Source organism: Melopsittacus undulatus, chromosome 9, assembly GCF_012275295.1.
Source record: "Melopsittacus undulatus isolate bMelUnd1 chromosome 9, bMelUnd1.mat.Z, whole genome shotgun sequence".
NCBI classification, from domain to species: Eukaryota; Metazoa; Chordata; class Aves; order Psittaciformes; family Psittaculidae; genus Melopsittacus; species Melopsittacus undulatus.
Window position 1 is genome coordinate 28508513 of NC_047535.1, and position 16100 is coordinate 28524612.

The following is a 16100-nucleotide window of genomic DNA, read 5'->3' on the forward strand; positions in this document are numbered from 1 at the left end:
ACAAAAGTCAGAAACTCTGTGATGTTTGAAGGAGACAAAATATAAGACAGAAATCCAAGCCTGTTGAGTGAGAGATGAGATAGAAACCTCCTGCCCTCAAGAACCAACAACTGGCACAGAAATCTAGACCCCCTCTTACATCCCCAAAGAGCAAGCAGTTGTGGTAAGGAGCACTTGAGCCAAGCACTTCATGGGAGAACAGGATCCATCTGTCCAAAGGGATAACAACTGTCTTGCTCCCAACAGCATTCAAGTTAAAGCATAACCAGAAGTTCTATTAATAACTAAGACAAATTGCCCAAGATAAGAAATGGTTACACAGATTTGAGTAAAAACACAGAACTTGAGTGCCTTCACTTGAACATCATCAGCAACAGCACTCCACAGTTAAAATTCTATCTATAAAGTCATTAGATAGATCACTGATAAACCAGGTAACAATCCTTAGCAGCTACTCAGGCTCTTTGTTGCCTCTATCCCTACCCCTTTAGGCAGGACAAATACTTGGCATCTTTCTGTTAGTCATAATGCATTTCTCAAAACACAGCTTCTTCTATAATGAGGACAGTTGAATCAATGTAAAAAGGCACAAAGTGCATCTGTAATGGAGGAGAATGGAGCCCTACCGGAGTATCTGAACTACTCTGCAGCACACAAAAATAAGGTTTGGATGGGTTTTTTGGATTGGTTGGTTTTAGTTTTTTAAGCATTACACGTCCTAGAAGACAAAAAGAAAATACAAAATAGTATTCTGTATTTCACATTTTTATTAGTTTCTTGCTGGCAGGCATTACACTTGGGAATAATATTGCACCAGGCATTAAAAATATTAATTCTACCACAGGGACATTTTGCATTTAGAATCCAATATAAATATTTCTAATCATATTTCCATGGCTACAGATAATATTTGGTTGCTTGATTTATATGCATAGAAAGAAACAGTTGTCATAACTGTAAGAAACTGTACTTATCAAGTACTTTTAAAAGGGAGGAATTTGTTTCCCTAGAACATTACAATACTGTTTGTTTATTTAGAAACTAAATTAGACTACATGATAGCAGCTTTTCCCCAGCTGCTTTTTAAATTCTTTTTTGTTTCTTGCTCCCAGTGTCACCACGTTAGATGGATTAGAAACCATTTAAACAGAGGTAATTTTAGCACTTTTGAGTCAGAGAATTGTGTTAATGACATAAAATACCCCATTGGACTAATTCTTCAGACTCCCTCTTTCAAACAAAAAGGTGTCTTGACTGAACAGGCACATGCACGGTTTTCAGAACAGGACAAAAGGACAGAGCTGCTGAAGAAGGAAACTCCTCCAGTCCTTACTGAGAAACAATAAATAGTTGTATAAAAAAAAGCCCACACTGTCGTTTTAGTCAAAACCCAGACTCTCTTGGGATTACTGTCCAGTGAAGTTGCTAATCACTGAAGTGGCTCCTGGGGAGCCAGAATCAGTCATCTGTTTTCCTTGCCAGTCTACAGAATGTCCAGTTATGTTCCACTGTGTTCTCATTGGCCCGTTCACTCATATGATGAACTCTGGTATTCCTGATCGTGAAGCCTTGCTTTGTGATATACTCCATGAGGTGGACTCTGAGCGACACTTCCTGGTGGTAATCGCACGGCCCAAAAGTGAAGGAAACCTGGCAGTCCCTGGTGTCCATCATATGCTTATTCCACTTTGTGAAGTGGTTTGAAATCCCTTCCAGTAATGAATGGACTTTTGTGGTAATAGTGAGCTGTGTGATGATTACAGCCACAGGGTTGGAGTACTTGGAAAGCTTCCGGGTGCTGGACAGTTCCACCACCTCCTCAAAGGTATCCATGGGATACAGTGGTTTGGGGTCATTAAGACACTGAATGAGTGGTTCAATCTGATAGAAGTCTGCTTCCTTCCGCAGCAGGTCGAACTCCTTGAAGTCCAGTGGCAAAGTGAGCTCTGAGGTCCTTAAAAAGTTAAGAACATAACGGAAAAGTGGTCCATCTCTGTCAATAAAGTAATTGCCCTGAGAGTCCCTGGCAGTGGGGAAGTCTCCCCTGAACATGGCCCCAAGCATTGAGTCAGGATATCTCGTTAGAGTTGTGAGGGATGTCGTATACATGTGTCCACCCACATTTAGCGTGACTGGATCAGTCATCTAGAAAGAGAGAAATTGCAGAGTTTATCAAGCCACCACAAGAAGATTCAATCACCTCACTGACACACATGGCAAAAACTGCAGACTCTAGAGAGAATCACACTTCTATCTGAAGCCTTTAAGCAGTGTTGAAACCCGAATAAATCCAAGCCACCTAGCAACAAGGCACAACTGGCAACTAGACAGGGTGATAGTTAACATTCAGAATGCACATTTCCAGAATGCTTTAGAAATCTTAACAACTGAGCTGCTGTCACAGAAGCAAGTTTTGCATTTGGGCAACAAGGTTTTTTTCCTATTCTACAGATGAGGAAATGAGAAGAGAGATATTTCCTGAAGAACAAGTTAGTCTGAATGTTTCTTACTTTTACAATGTCTCATTCTAGACCAAACAAAAAGGGGAAAAAAATAAAAGGAAAAACAAAGAAAAAATCAGCTGAACAAATCCTAAGCCTCTTTCTCTCCTTCAAAACAGGATGACAGTGCAAGTTTAGATACAAGACCAAGAGCTCACAAACAACATAATCCATGCTCTGGTTCAGAGACATCATAAAACAAGCAAACAAAAAAAAAACAACAGAACTTCCAACTTCTAAGTCTAAAAACATATTTATTAGCAAATGAGTATGCTGTGTAGAAGAGGGAGGCAGAGCACAACCAGTCTGCATCAGCTTCCAAATAGCACATGAGGAAGCAAGAGAGAAAGGAACATAAATCCCATCTGGCCACCAACCCTAACAACTAGGACTGAGGCCAGTCAGAGAAAAGGGACATATGCATGGCAGCAGAATGTTTAGAAAAGGAGAAAAGGAGAAAAATAAGATGCAATTGTCTAGTTTGAGGCAGGGTTTGCAAAGAAAAACATTTTTCCTTCACAAATAAAATTACAAAGTCCTTAAAATCACAAGCAGGAAGCATTTTCTGCCTTTGTCAGGAAAACAGTAACAGTGAGCTTAAGGCAACACTTAGGTACTCACTGATTGCACCTAGGAAACATGAACCTGAGGTCTCTCACAACCAGCACATGAGGTAAAGCACTCCAGAGAATGTAAGTAAGCTATTGTAACACGCACAGCTTTTCTTCTCACATGACTGAAGCTCTGGATCTATACCCAAGGCAGATCTGGAAGAACTCTTACTGTAAGGTCTCAAAAACCCAGCTGCACCACACAGTGCACACTTCCACAGGCTCCATACGCACTTACCATATATCCCCAGTCTCCATTATCCATCTGTTCAATTGCTTGAACTATGGTATTCCAAGTTTAACAGAAGGCTGCTGAAAGCATATACGCTTTACCTCCTCTTATCTCCCTGCAGGAAAAAAACACACACAAAAACACAAAACAAAGAACAAAACATGGCAGACCATCAGTACCTACAAGAACAAGCAAGGGGAATGCTTCCTAATCAAAGGCAGGCTCTCTGCCAGCAGAGCATTCAGCTACAAAACCACATTAGCAAGGGAATCTACAAACATGCTTTTCCCACCTTCTCCCTTCATACTACGTACAGGACTGCCTCCAGAGCACTTGGGTAACCACTCCACCGGCTGTCTGACCATCCCAGTTTTGTTAATTGACAAGCAATCTGCTTCTTAGGATAACATACATTTCCAGACTGCCTTCCACCTGGGAAACTGTTGAGTACTTTGAAAGACAGATGTTCTTTTCCCAATTAAAAAAGTTGATTTAGCCACCACTGATCATACATGTGATTTGTTAATATTGTCAGAACTCCCATGCTCCAGTTTTAAACTGCACAGAAGAATACACCAAGCATGAAAGTCAATGAACGACAAGCAGAAAAAAATATCTCTGTAAAATAAATAATTCAGCAGTGAGGAACTGCAATTGATAGCAAGAACATTAAACTACAACATGAATGGACTTCACAGACACATACGCACCCTCAAAAGAAATCTCTTCAGGGACAAGCCAGAGGACATCAAACATGTTTTCAACAACGCCCCAACAAAAGCAATTTAAGAAATGCTTCTTGCTTTGACTTCCTTGTCCCTGAACTGCTGACTTGCATAAGAAGGGGACCCTCACAACACAAGCACACCAAGGGAAAGACACAGTCCAGGTTGTGCAACTTGAGGTGGAGTGTGGGAGTGAATCACCCCAGACACCAGTGGAAGCTTTCATAAAGTGGCCTGCCAACCACGTCAGGTGATGAACGGACCAGAAGCCAGTCACCAATAAACCATTATCCCTACCCAGAGCCTGCCTCACTGCTAGAATTGCTGGAAATTTAGGTCAGTCTGTTTTAAGTAGGGTACAGCTTCGCAGCTTTGTTTATTTTTACATTTTAAAGACCACACAGTTACCAAGACTTCTGCTTCCATCCTCTTTACTAGCAAACTTCAACACGCAGGCACCCAGCTAAAAGCAGCACAAAGGTCAAGCCCAGCCAGAGCCCTATATTCCAAACCAACTGAAGGTTTACAAATAATTCCCAATCAAAAAGTTTACTTGCCCTTTTCACTGCAGCAAACCAGGTTGGTCTCATTCACCACAGAACAAGGCTGCACATCCCACCTCTCTGGGCTGTGTTATCCCATCCAGTCCCACAGCCTGGACACAACAGGGTCCAGGAGGTCAGGCCTTCAGGGGCCGACAGCACAAGCATAGCCTCAGCTATGCCTCAGATGTATGAAAGAGTAAAAAAAAACCAAATCATTACATGAAAATCATGAGGTGAGACAACAGAAGGCTAAGGAATACTCAGATACAGAACTAGTCATACCAGGATCCCATTTTTACAAATTAGAGACAGAGCATGCCTTAAGAAAGTACATTAAAGCACAGCCCGACAGCAGATAAACCTGGAATGCCAGCTCTGTTGCCAACCTCTGTAATTATGTTATTTAAACTGTTCACAAATCAAGAAGTGAATTCATTCAGGTTTTCTTTATTTGGGATTGTCATTCAAGTACAGCCCATTAACTTTAATCAGCAGCTCAGGCCTTTTCAATTCCAGACTTAAAGGTGTTATTCTGGTCAAGTACAACACCAGCATAACATATAGATGCATTTAAAATGATAGAAGGGATTGGTCTAAGCTTCTGATAGTCAAAGCAACATTCACTTGAAAGTGAACTGATGCAGCCAGCCCAGAAACTTCCCTAGTTATCATGATAGAGAAGATCTGCAGTGTTAATAAAATTAACTTCAATTATATAGTCAGAATATTTCAAAGACAACATCTATCAGTTACGTTATTTTGGTCAGCATCTAAATCCACACTAAGATGAATCAAGACTACCAGGGCAAGAAACGTATGATGCTGTTTGTATGAAGGTATGATCACAGCACTGCTACGTAACACTGGAATCAATAATTTATGAGCAGTCTGCTGAAGCAAACCCACCCTTGACACAGAAGTGGCATTGAGAAACCTCACTGACCTTTGCGTAAGGACCTAGAATCATTTGGCACACGCAGACCAGTGCTGGAGCAGGGCACACGATGCAAACAGATGATACCAGGCCACCTGAAAATGCTTGTGTGATCACAACTTCTCTCATCAGCCTGGAAAGGTCTGAATTTCTAGACTTCACAGGCAAAAATAACTCTATTCAGGTGCAACCTGAGGTAAGTACTAGCAAAGCATGTCACCAGAAGGATAAGGATGTACACCCTTCATGATGTACACCTTTCCAGTGATGCTTGATATTCTTCCTGAATGAAATATGATGGTGCATCCATGAGGGTGGGCAGACACTCCATCTGTACCCTGGGATGTACCGCCTCAGGCCACCTCCTGTCCCTGTGTCAGACAACACCACATCACACCCAGGGGCAGCCTCGCTAACGTGGCTACTCATGTCCAGAGAGCAAATAAGAGATGACATGCAGCCATATCCCAAACACAGCCTGCCTTTAATAACCATAAGAGAAAGTCATGCAAGATGAAATTCAGACAGACAAACTGCTGATACCATTTAAGCCAAATGGAATGTCACTCTTTGCTGAGAGCAGAAGTACAGTGATTGTGCGAAACCACAGTCCTGCTTACATTGAACTGCTTCTGTAAGCAGCTAAAAGATACACAGCATTAACATGGTCATTACAGGTGCTGCTGCAGCCAAGCACATCCCAAACTAGAAATGCACAATGAGAAGCAAGTACCTTTGAAGAAAAAATACTCAAGTCATCATTTTGTAGTTTAGTACACCAAATTGGATACCTGCATTTATAAAATGCTCACTCTTACTTCATGTTATGACTTGGAGGATCACAAGGCTCTTCACAAGCAACACTACTACAACAGGTATTCCTATTAACTTCAGCAGGGCTTCTCCCAAGACAGAGCTGCTAACGTGCAACCATTCTGTAAGCTGGAACTCAGAGAAAGCAAGTAAGAGTCAGCTGAACTTCTGCTTAGAAACACACACACGGGCTTAGGCAGGACAGGGGATGGTGGCAGCATTCCCAGGACCATGTACATTGCAGCTGGCCAAGGCCACAGGCACTGCACCTGGAGAAACCCACTGCACTGGCACTACTTGCAGTTACTTGAAGGAGGAGCGGAAACAGACTAACAGTTAAAAGTCAAGAGTCATGCACCACCTAGTTTGCTCTGAATGGTTTTCATCTAGTCTTTCCAACAAAAGAATTAAAGATGGTGCCACAAGTAAATCCTTTTAATAGACACTTTGGTATCAGTATAATAACACAAGCTTTTTAAGCTCCACACAAACTGTTTAACTGCTTATACAGACAAATACACCTGGCATTACAAGCTACTCACCCACTTAGTGAGCTCCCTGCCTCTCACATTTAGATCTCCAAAGATGAAAAGAAACTCCTGCCCTCAGCACAGCTACACTGTACATAGACAACCTTTTTATTCCCCAGCCAGCCATAACACTTGAAAGGCAAGTTTTTATTACAAATCATTATCGGTTATCCACCTGAACTGACAAAAACTAACTAGCACCAGCGATGACTGCACTCCATCACACTGTACGGCGAGACAAGTCTGCAGAGTGAATCCATGAGGCTTCAACACCCTGCCACCCTAAGAGAGTGAGGAGGTGGCAAGCTCTTAAAAAAAGTTACCAAACCTTCTGGCAAATCAGATCAGCTTCACTACAGAAAGCACCCATCACCACACATCAAGTTTATAGCAGCTAATAGATAATTAAAAATTAACTTACTTCTTGCTTTTCTTTAGCTGTTTTTTATATTTTTTTTATTAATACTTAGTCTTCATCCCACACAGGAGGGAAAAACACCTGCACCAGTCACTATGCACTCTCACTCTTTCATGTCTAATAGCCTCACTATAAATTCCAAGACCCTGAAGTTTCCTTCCCTCCCCCAAGGAGCAATATTACATCCTGGTTTAAGCCCAGGTTCAAAACTTTTATTTTAGTTGCTGGTCTGAAGAATCCACATCACAGTTTCACTTAGGTTCTCCTCTCACAAGAGCCAAAAGAAGTCACTTGTATCTAACCTGGTCCTGCTGCTGACCCTGGGCTGCTGAAATAACCCCATGAATCCAGGCTTAAAGCACCCCTGACAGCAGTTAGGGTTTACCCATGTATTTTGCTTCTTAGGAACTAACCAGTAGTTGGTTCTGTGTGGAAATGTCTCCAAACACTGCTAGAGGAAGGCAAGTGTCAGAAACACCAAGCCTCCCTGCTCACACCAGTGGGACTCAGCATGAGCATGGACCAAAGAGCAATGCAGCAAGACAGGGGTAAAAGACCCTCCTGTGAGCCCAGGCCAGAGAGGGGCCCAGGCCTGCAGCAGGAGATGGGAAGTACTAATTTCCATCACAGAGGAACCAGCGAGCTCATGGTGGAAGAACTCTCACCAGAATCACAATGATTCAGCAAAGATACTGGAAATGAACCCAGACATTTTACCTCCCCCCTGCAGGTGACCCATGAGCCCAAAGCCTCCCCCCCACCCCGAAACAGTGTCCCGGCTCTGCCTCCTCTCTCCGGTACAGCAGAAGAACCCAATCCCCTCTCTGCCTGGGGCAAGACCCACATATCTTCACCCTCCCTGACAGCGATCACCGCCGGGTACCCTGTCTCCCACCCCAGCTCCTTCCCGCACCCCAACTAGATGCAGGACCCACGTACCAGCTGTTCCACCCCTACCCTAACACCGGGTCCCCGGTATCACATCCCGTAGCCCTTCCCCGGCACCGAAAAGACCCCGGGAGCCCAAACTCGTGCCCTGGACCTCACATCCTCCCGGGATGGGGTCGTCCATCCCTAAAGTGCTGCCCGCCCTCTGGTCGCCCGGCCCCCCGCCCCCCAGTCCTCGGCGGCCCTGCCCGGCACTCACGGGAGCAGCTCCCGACGCTGAGGCAGAGCCCGGCGGCGGGGGGGGGACAGCGCAACGCCAGAGCAGAGCACAGCCGCCGACGCGGGCGGGCACGGGGCGAGGGCGTGTCCTGACCAAGCCACGCCCCACAAAGGCCGTACCACCTCACGTCTGTGGGGCGAGGGGCGGGCACCGCCGGGCCGCGGAGCACGGGCGCACCGCAGCGCTGCTCCCCTCAGGGCCGCCGGCCGGGTTCCCCCGCAGGATGGGAAGCGCCCGGCCCGAGCAGCCCTGTCGCTAAAAGGCGAAGCCGTGGCCGCGGGCTGGGCACTCAACCCCGGGCCATGCGCCTCCCCCTCAGCGCGGAGAGGGCTCACGATGGTCCCTGCCGAGCGCAGCTACCACTACTATCACCGTTGAGGGGAACCGGAAGTGGCGTTTAAACACCGCGCCGGGCGTTCTCGCGAGAGCTCAGGGTGGGCAGGGCGAGGCGGTTCGCCAGGTCCCGCGGGGCGGGGCCTTGACGTCACCGACGGCGCCAACGATCAGTCGGCACTAGAGGACAGGGGCAAGATGGCGGTGGCTGTAGCGGTATTGCGGCACCTGGCCCCGCTGGGACCCCGCATCCCGCCGCACGGCTGCGCCGGAGGGCGCCTGCTCCAGCATCGCAGGGGGCTGCGCCTCTCTGCTGCCGCCGCCATACAGGTAACGGAGAGCTCGAAAGAGGGAACTGGGGGAAACGGGCTCGTGTGTCCCTCACGGGAGGCGAGGCCTTGTCCCACCGACCCCACTGTTTCACAGGTGACTGTGCGGGATGCACTGAACCAGGCGCTGGATGAGGAGCTGGAGAGGGACGAGCGCGTCTTCCTGCTCGGCGAGGAGGTGGCCCAATACGATGGCGCCTACAAGGTACGTTGGTGCCGTTACCGAGCCGTGAAAGGGCTTCGGACGGGCGCTGACTGCTCTCTCCTTCCAGATCTCGAGGGGCCTCTGGAAGAAGTACGGGGACAAGAGAGTGATCGACACTCCGATCTCAGAGGTGAGGCTCTTCTATTTCCTGCCTTGGCGCTGCCTTCAGTTGCTCCCTCAGCACTTAACTCCTTTGGTTTCCTTCTTTTTCAGATGGGCTTCGCAGGAATTGCTGTTGGTGCTGCTATGGTTTGTAAACGTGCATTCCTCTACTTCTAATTTAAAAAATTAAACCTATATTTCTACGTTAAAACATACTAATATACATAAATATATTTAATAGGCGGGGTTGAGACCAGTGTGTGAATTCATGACATTCAACTTCTCCATGCAAGCGATTGATCAGGTCATAAACTCAGCTGCCAAGACGTGTTACATGTCTGCAGGATTAATTGGTGTTCCCATCGTCTTCCGGGGCCCCAACGGCGCATCAGCTGGAGTGGCTGCCCAACACTCCCAGTGCTTCGCTGCTTGGTATGGGCACTGCCCCGGACTGAAAGTTGTTAGTCCTTGGAGTGCAGAAGATGCTAAAGGTCTGCTGAAAGCAGCCATCCGGGATGATAATCCAGGTGAACACTGGCAGATCATGGCAATACCTCGTACCTGATCCTAATAGAAAATGTCAGGTTTCCCTTCCTGCCGCATTTAAAACAAAACAAGATTATTAAACCCTAAAACACTCAGGTTCAGGGTACTTGGAAAGGCACAGAAGTATTTATTATTTTCCTAACAGTCACTTCCTTTATTAGCAGTAGATTAATTTTGTGCTGTTGCTGTAGCTCTATATCTTTAGTGCTGGGTTTGGTAGCAATCAGGAAGCTTAGAAACGTTTATGAACCTATTGTAAAGGGGTTAAAAAGGATAAAGATAAATCATGAGGAATTCCTGCATATACAGTGTCCATATAAGTAATTTTTATAGATGATGAAATTCAGATGATAAATTCAGAATGTCATTAAAATCAGGGCAACCTCTGTATTTATTTTTCACAAACATACATGCAAAATGTAAGACCTTTCTAAAATGGATGATTCTGCCATCATGTACCTAAAGTTAAACACCTGATCTTCTTGTAGGCAATTTTTTTAAATCAGCCTACTACAAGAAACCTGGAGAGGGACTTTGGACAAGGGAAATGGCTTTAACCTGAGATGAGCTCTTGGGCAGAAGCTCTTTCCTGTGAGGGTGCTGAGGTGCTGGCACAGGGTGTCCAGAGAAGTTGCAGGTGCCCCATCCCTGACAGTGTTCAAGGCCAGGTTGGATGGGGCTTGGAGCAACATGCCTGTGGCAGGGGGTTGGAACTGGATATGCTTTAAGGTCCTTTCAACCCAAACCAGTCTGGGATTCTATGAAGTAAAGACTGTGATTTATGTTAATAGCTTCTGCAAACATGCTCCAGTCCTTGTTACCCAATGGGTTTAGTACAGTGAGTGAGTCTGCTGCAATACTGTTAGTGTCAGGGCAGTCCCATGCCTGCAGACTATACATTAATCCAAGTATGTTTTCTTCTAGTTGTGATGCTGGAAAATGAGTTGCTATATGGTGTTCCTTTTGAAATGTCTGAGCAGGCACAGTCAAAGGACTTCGTTATTCCAATTGGAAAAGCTAAAATAGAAAAGCAAGGTAGGCTGAGAATAGTTTATTTTCTTGTTAACTGAGCTGCCTGGGCACCTTTTTTAACCTCGTAGCTATTCAGAATACAGTTTTTATGAGACACAGAGAAGTATTTCAAATGTTAAATGCTGAAATATTACTTTATCCAGTAGAGTGCTTTATGGTATGTTGCCCATACAAAGAAAGATTACCTTTTTCTCTGTATTTTACCTAAAACTATAACCTTCCAAAGGATTTGTTCCATGATGGCTGAAAAGCCTCTTGTCCTCACCTTAGTATGTAATTTTTGTCAAAAATGCAAAGAGATCACTGTAGCGTTTCTGCCCATTTGTTCATCATTTACCACTGAATTATATGAATGTTTGAAAAGGAGAGTCTGAAAACTATTAAGTATCTCTCTGGTTCCCTGAATTAAAGGATAAAGTATGTGTTTTAGCAGAGTCCTGCTGTTTCCATTCTTTATGCTGTGTATAGGCACAGAATAAAGAGGAGTTGCAATAAACCTAAGGAACTTAAACTTCCAAGGAAGTCCTAACATTACCTTGAAAGGAGCTTGAGGTCTAGAAAAAAAAGCTTCTTAAGGGGTTATTTTTTAACCCTTGTTTCTGTTTTAGGAACTCATATTACATTAGTGTCACACTCAAGACTTGTTGGACACTGTCTGGAAGCAGCTTCTGTACTTGCCAAAGAAGGTGTGGAGTGTGAGGTGGGTGAGATTTCTGTTGCTTTTCTCTCTTCCTGAAGTGCGGAAAAAAAACTTTGAAGTGCTTTAACACCATGGGCATTTCTGACCTTTTCATCACACAGTTAAGGCAGAACTACTGATGATTCTGAGTGACCCAAGCTGTATGGGAACCAGAATAATGACAGTGTGTGTTAGTATGGTTGGATCTTGACATAGCAAGACTCATCTATCAAGGATTTTCCAGGAGCCACCAGAAAGTGTCCCTCACAGTCTCTGCCAGAATAAAAAGTTAGAAATGTTATTAATGTTACCTGTTGTCTTCAGTGAGAATATATGAAAGTGCTAAAGGACACTGTAACCCTTTTATTAAGTAGAAACTGACAGGCTTAGATTGTAGCAAAACTCAAGAGTCTTCTTCTCCCCAGGTTATAAACATGCGTACCATCCGACCAATGGATATTGAAGCAGTGGAAGCCAGCATTATGAAGACAAACCATCTAATAACTGTAGAAGGAGGCTGGCCACAATTTGGAGTAGGAGCTGAAATCTGTGCCAGGATCATGGAGGGTATGAGTTTTGCAGTTACATATGTTTATCTCAGTCTCTAGTCTAAATCCTGGTGACTTCTTGATAAAGCCAGATGATTACAAAGTTAGGGTTCTGGATCTGAGGAGCTTGAGCCTAGATGTCTTGCTCCAGAGATTTTCACAGGGTGGATCCAGCTCATCTTCATTGCAAGTAGTCCTTATCCCAGGAACTTGACTGTGAGAGAAGCAGGATAGAATTGTTTTGCCTGAACCATAGTGCATGAAGATAAACAAGCAAGAACAGCTTTCTCTGGAATATTAGAGCTACAGGAACAGGATTGTTTGAACAGATTAAGGTTTAGAAATTGAATTGAGAGAAAAGCATAATGTGTAGCAGCCTGACATCTCTCTTGTTTCAGGACCTGCCTTTAACTACTTGGATGCTCCAGCTGTGCGTGTTACCGGTACAGATGTTCCTATGCCCTATGCAAAAAACTTAGAAGATAACAGCGTGCCTCAAGTGAAGGACATAATATTTGCAGTGAAGAAAGTACTGAATGTCTAAGTTGTAAATACATGCTTTAAAGTCCTGCTTTACGAAGTGTTTATGTTGTTGGGCAAGTTGTATGCATAACTTCTGTTGTATAGTTATATGAACTTTTGTATAGTGGGGAAAGTATTGGTGACCTCACAGGATGTTTATACCGCATCACCCTCTAAGCCATGTGTCATATAAGTAACAGTGTGGTCATGCTTGTTTGTTCAACAGTACAGGTGGGTTAGTGCTGCTGTATGTGGAAAAATCCTGTTGTAAACTTGGAGTGAGGAAAAAATCCTCCCTTTCTGCTTATCTTGTAATTAATTACCAGACCAGCTGCATTAACTGGCTTTAGTGGTGGTTGACAGAAAAACTGCAGTGAGCAATTGGAGGCCCCAGTGCAAGCCCTGGAATGCTGTGGCTCCCTAGGAGCCCAGGTCACAAGGCTTAGTAAAGGTGAAGGATCAAACAGGTGTGAGTGAAACATCACTTGGCAGTTCAGCAGTTAAGTGCTGCTATTTGTACAGAGGGGCTTTGGCCCTGCACTCTGAGCACTCTGCTCATGCAGGAAAGCTTCTGCACAAGAGCTTTATTTACTAAAAATTCTCTTCAGTATGTGATGGGAAACACTACACAATTTTTCTTTACTAACAGCCACATTAAGTGATAAAAATGCTTTGTGTTACATGAGCTAACAACAGCATGCTCAAACTGTAGTTCTTACAGTGAAAAATAAGCTATTTTACTCAGACTCACTGAGCTCTGAAGCAGCAGTTGTGTAGACAGTGTTTGGAGAGCTGGGGAAGTGGCAGCAGCCTTTCAGTAGATAGCTGTGCACCGGGGTTCAGTCCAGGGAGGGCTCTCCTGGGCTTTGCTCAGTAGCTTTGGTAGAGTGAGAGCTGCCTGTATCAGCCTGGCTTGCCCCAAACACTGGTGGCTTTCCAGTAAACTGCTGGAGAGGCGACATACTTACCTCTGTAAGGAGCAGAACAACTTGGATCCTGTTTCCATGAATGGCCAGGAATACCTTTCAGGGTATTTCCTTTCACAGAACTGCTGTTAGGTTTTTAGGAAGTCTGGCTTCAGGTGCAACCCTGGGTGAACATACCCACCACCACACTGCTGGAGGAATTCCATTAATACTTTAATAAAAATTACTGGATATCACAGGTTGCATGAAACTTTGTACAGACATTCTCTGCATAGTAACAAACACGGATGTACTTGAATTTAAAAAAATGGATTATCTTTAATCCTTTAAAGTGCAATTTGTTTAAGGTTTTAAATCAAAAAAAGGTTCTTTCAATAAAGTTTAAGCTCTAGAATTAACTTGGAAGTAACTTTGCATTTAACTAAATCAAGAATAATATCCCAGTGCCCTGTTAACTCCCCTTTCAACTCCTTTCCTCATTTAAAAACACTTCCCTTAGAGTTACAGGTAGGATGGCCATTTAAACAAGTTTAATGAGACAGCATTTTTACTCCACCAGCAACTAGGGTGGGAATAGGATGTAATTCTCCAGTTCCCTCGCCTGTGCAGTATGATTTAAGGATTGGAGGGCTGGGGTTGGGGTATGGATTATCTAAAACAAAACTTACTGATTCAGTGCAGCAAGAAGTAGGATGAGTTACAAGTGCATGAAAAGAGCTGAAAATCTGAGCAGGCTAAAACTACAGACCTGTAATATGGAAAAAAGGGGTGGAACAGAGCTTGGGAAGAACGCATTCATTTACCATGATCATGGCAATTCTTATTTTTAATTTTTTATTCAGCTGCATAGAAGTTGCTGTGCTCCTGAACCTGTAGCTAGAGAGTAATGTTCTTGAAACCAAGTGAAGAATGGAGAGTACTTATTGCAAGGTGGCAATGCGATTCAGCCAGGGCAGTGCTGCTACTCAAGGAAAGCTGAAACAGGGTAAACGGAGCTACAGTGTGACAATGTGCTGGTGGATCAGTGGTCAGGAGGGTCTTGTTCCAAGACAGCACAGGAGGGGGAGAGGGAATTCAATCCTGGTGTGTCCAGTGGCCTCAGCTGATCCTGGGAGCACTGTAGTCGCAGGTCTGTGTTTTCTTTAGAGTTCCTTTCTGAAAGTTCTGAATGGAGCTGAGTAAGGCTCCTCGGCTTGCACTGACATCAGGTCGTGGGCTTGGCTGCATTGGTACCTCTGTACTTGGAGGAGGAGGAGGAGCTGCTGGTGACAGTGGTGGTGGTGGTGGTGCTGGGGGTATCGATGATGCTCCTGTTGAGGAGAGAAGATGTAGTTTGATTATGCCAAGGAGGTCCTGCCACAGAGCCACTGCAGCTGCTGAGCTGCACTTGGCCAGTCCTGCTCTAGTCCCGTCATCCTTTGAATGCCAATGGAGTGTGAAGAACAGAACAGATGAAAAATGTCAAAGTGATCAAATCCCTCTATCTGCAGGTGGGTCATGTCATCTGAGATCCCCCTGAAAGGAAGCCTGAAGAGCTTCAGAACTCAGGGATGCAAAACATGACTCAAACACGAGATCACTTAACAGGACTTTTCAGCTTCAGCTTGTCTTGCTTGTCCCCAGTGAAGCAGTTTGATCTTTGGGTCATGAATAGTAACAAAGACTGGAAGTAAATCTCACTTGATTCTTACTTATATGACTGCTTGCTTGGATTACACTCCAATTTTAAAATACCAACTGCAGATAGAGTTTTCTGGAAGTGCTTTACACTTCCACAGTACTGACTCTCAAAACATGTTGTAACATGCTTGTTTCACAAGCTGAATGAATCACAACAATCTGCCACTCATACCCCTTGCCTGCCTCTGTGTTCCCACAAGTCACCCTTGCTTTCTGGGTCACATCCATCTCATGCTCCTCATCTTGCCCCAGGCTCATATCCCAGCTCCCTGGTGCACACAGGTAGCTAGCCCAGCAGCAAGGGCCTGCATGGAGGTGCTCAGATCTAGGCAGGTGACCTTATTTGCCCCTGCTCTTGTGCAACTGTGCTGCTGCAGGTTGCACCATTATTTGTACACATGTATAATCAAAGATCCAGGTAGGACTAAGAACAAAGGGCTTTAGAGGTGACCATGTGCCATTCCACAAGAAATCCATGTGAATGTGGCATTTTCAGTCCATCACCCTCTCTATGGGGAATGATGGACCTTTATTGTAATATTCTGGAATGAGTATATGGGCAAAAAGATTAACACCTTAAAATTCACTGTTGAACTAACTACATCATCTAGATCATGAGTTATTCCATAGTAAGCCTTAAGAGACACAAATGTCACCTATAGTCTAACACTCGCTTCAGGTAACTAACCTACAAACAGGAATACATAGCTAAGTGGCAACA

The 16100-nt window shown here is 44.6% G+C and overlaps 3 protein-coding genes across 10 annotated transcripts in view; 1 reads left to right on the forward strand and 2 right to left on the reverse strand.

The window, feature by feature from the left end:
* Nucleotides 1-744: 744 nt before the first annotated feature.
* KCTD6 (potassium channel tetramerization domain containing 6) lies at nucleotides 745-8765 on the reverse strand. 4 transcript variants are annotated; one of them, XM_005149395.3, is made up of 3 exons: nucleotides 8457-8765; nucleotides 3351-3459; nucleotides 745-2145 (listed from the first exon to the last, which is right to left on the reverse strand). In XM_005149395.3, exons 2-3 carry the CDS (start codon nucleotides 3375-3377, stop codon nucleotides 1459-1461), a joined length of 714 nt encoding a protein of 237 aa, XP_005149452.1. In that variant the 5' UTR covers nucleotides 3378-3459; nucleotides 8457-8765; the 3' UTR covers nucleotides 745-1458. The 4 variants fall into 4 exon arrangements, with proteins under 4 accessions (XP_005149452.1, XP_030905076.1, XP_030905075.1 ...); XM_031049216.2 differs by lacking the exon at nucleotides 8457-8765 and adding an exon at nucleotides 8352-8370; XM_031049215.2 differs by lacking the exon at nucleotides 8457-8765 and adding an exon at nucleotides 6340-6490.
* PDHB (pyruvate dehydrogenase E1 subunit beta) lies at nucleotides 8657-14097 on the forward strand. Its single transcript, XM_005149467.3, has 9 exons — nucleotides 8657-9140; nucleotides 9237-9344; nucleotides 9412-9474; nucleotides 9558-9593; nucleotides 9688-9973; nucleotides 10917-11027; nucleotides 11633-11724; nucleotides 12129-12270; nucleotides 12650-14097. Exons 1-9 carry the CDS (start codon nucleotides 9009-9011, stop codon nucleotides 12793-12795), a joined length of 1116 nt encoding a protein of 371 aa, XP_005149524.1. The 5' UTR covers nucleotides 8657-9008; the 3' UTR covers nucleotides 12796-14097.
* PXK (PX domain containing serine/threonine kinase like) overlaps nucleotides 13900-16100 on the reverse strand; it is a 38051-nt gene continuing 35850 nt past the window's right edge. For all 5 annotated transcript variants that reach the window (XM_034066538.1, XM_034066537.1, XM_013129132.3 and 2 more), the window contains exon 18: nucleotides 13900-15009. In XM_034066538.1, coding sequence (XP_033922429.1) covers nucleotides 14798-15009 — 212 coding nt within the window. In that variant the 3' untranslated portion in view covers nucleotides 13900-14797. The remainder of the gene's footprint in view (nucleotides 15010-16100) is intronic.

Coding starts and splice junctions, on each gene's coding strand:
- KCTD6 (XM_005149395.3), bottom strand. CDS start 3,377: ATGGATAATGGAGACTGGGGATATATG. Junction 2,146..3,350: donor ATGGAGACTGGGGATATATG/GTAAGTGCGTAT, acceptor CTCTCTTTCTAG/ATGACTGATCCAGTCACGCT.
- PDHB (XM_005149467.3), top strand. CDS start 9,009: ATGGCGGTGGCTGTAGCGGTATTGCGGCACCTGGCCCCGCTGGGACCC. Junction 9,475..9,557: donor TCGACACTCCGATCTCAGAG/GTGAGGCTCTTC, acceptor CTTCTTTTTCAG/ATGGGCTTCGCAGGAATTGC. Junction 11,725..12,128: donor AAGAAGGTGTGGAGTGTGAG/GTGGGTGAGATT, acceptor TCTTCTCCCCAG/GTTATAAACATGCGTACCAT.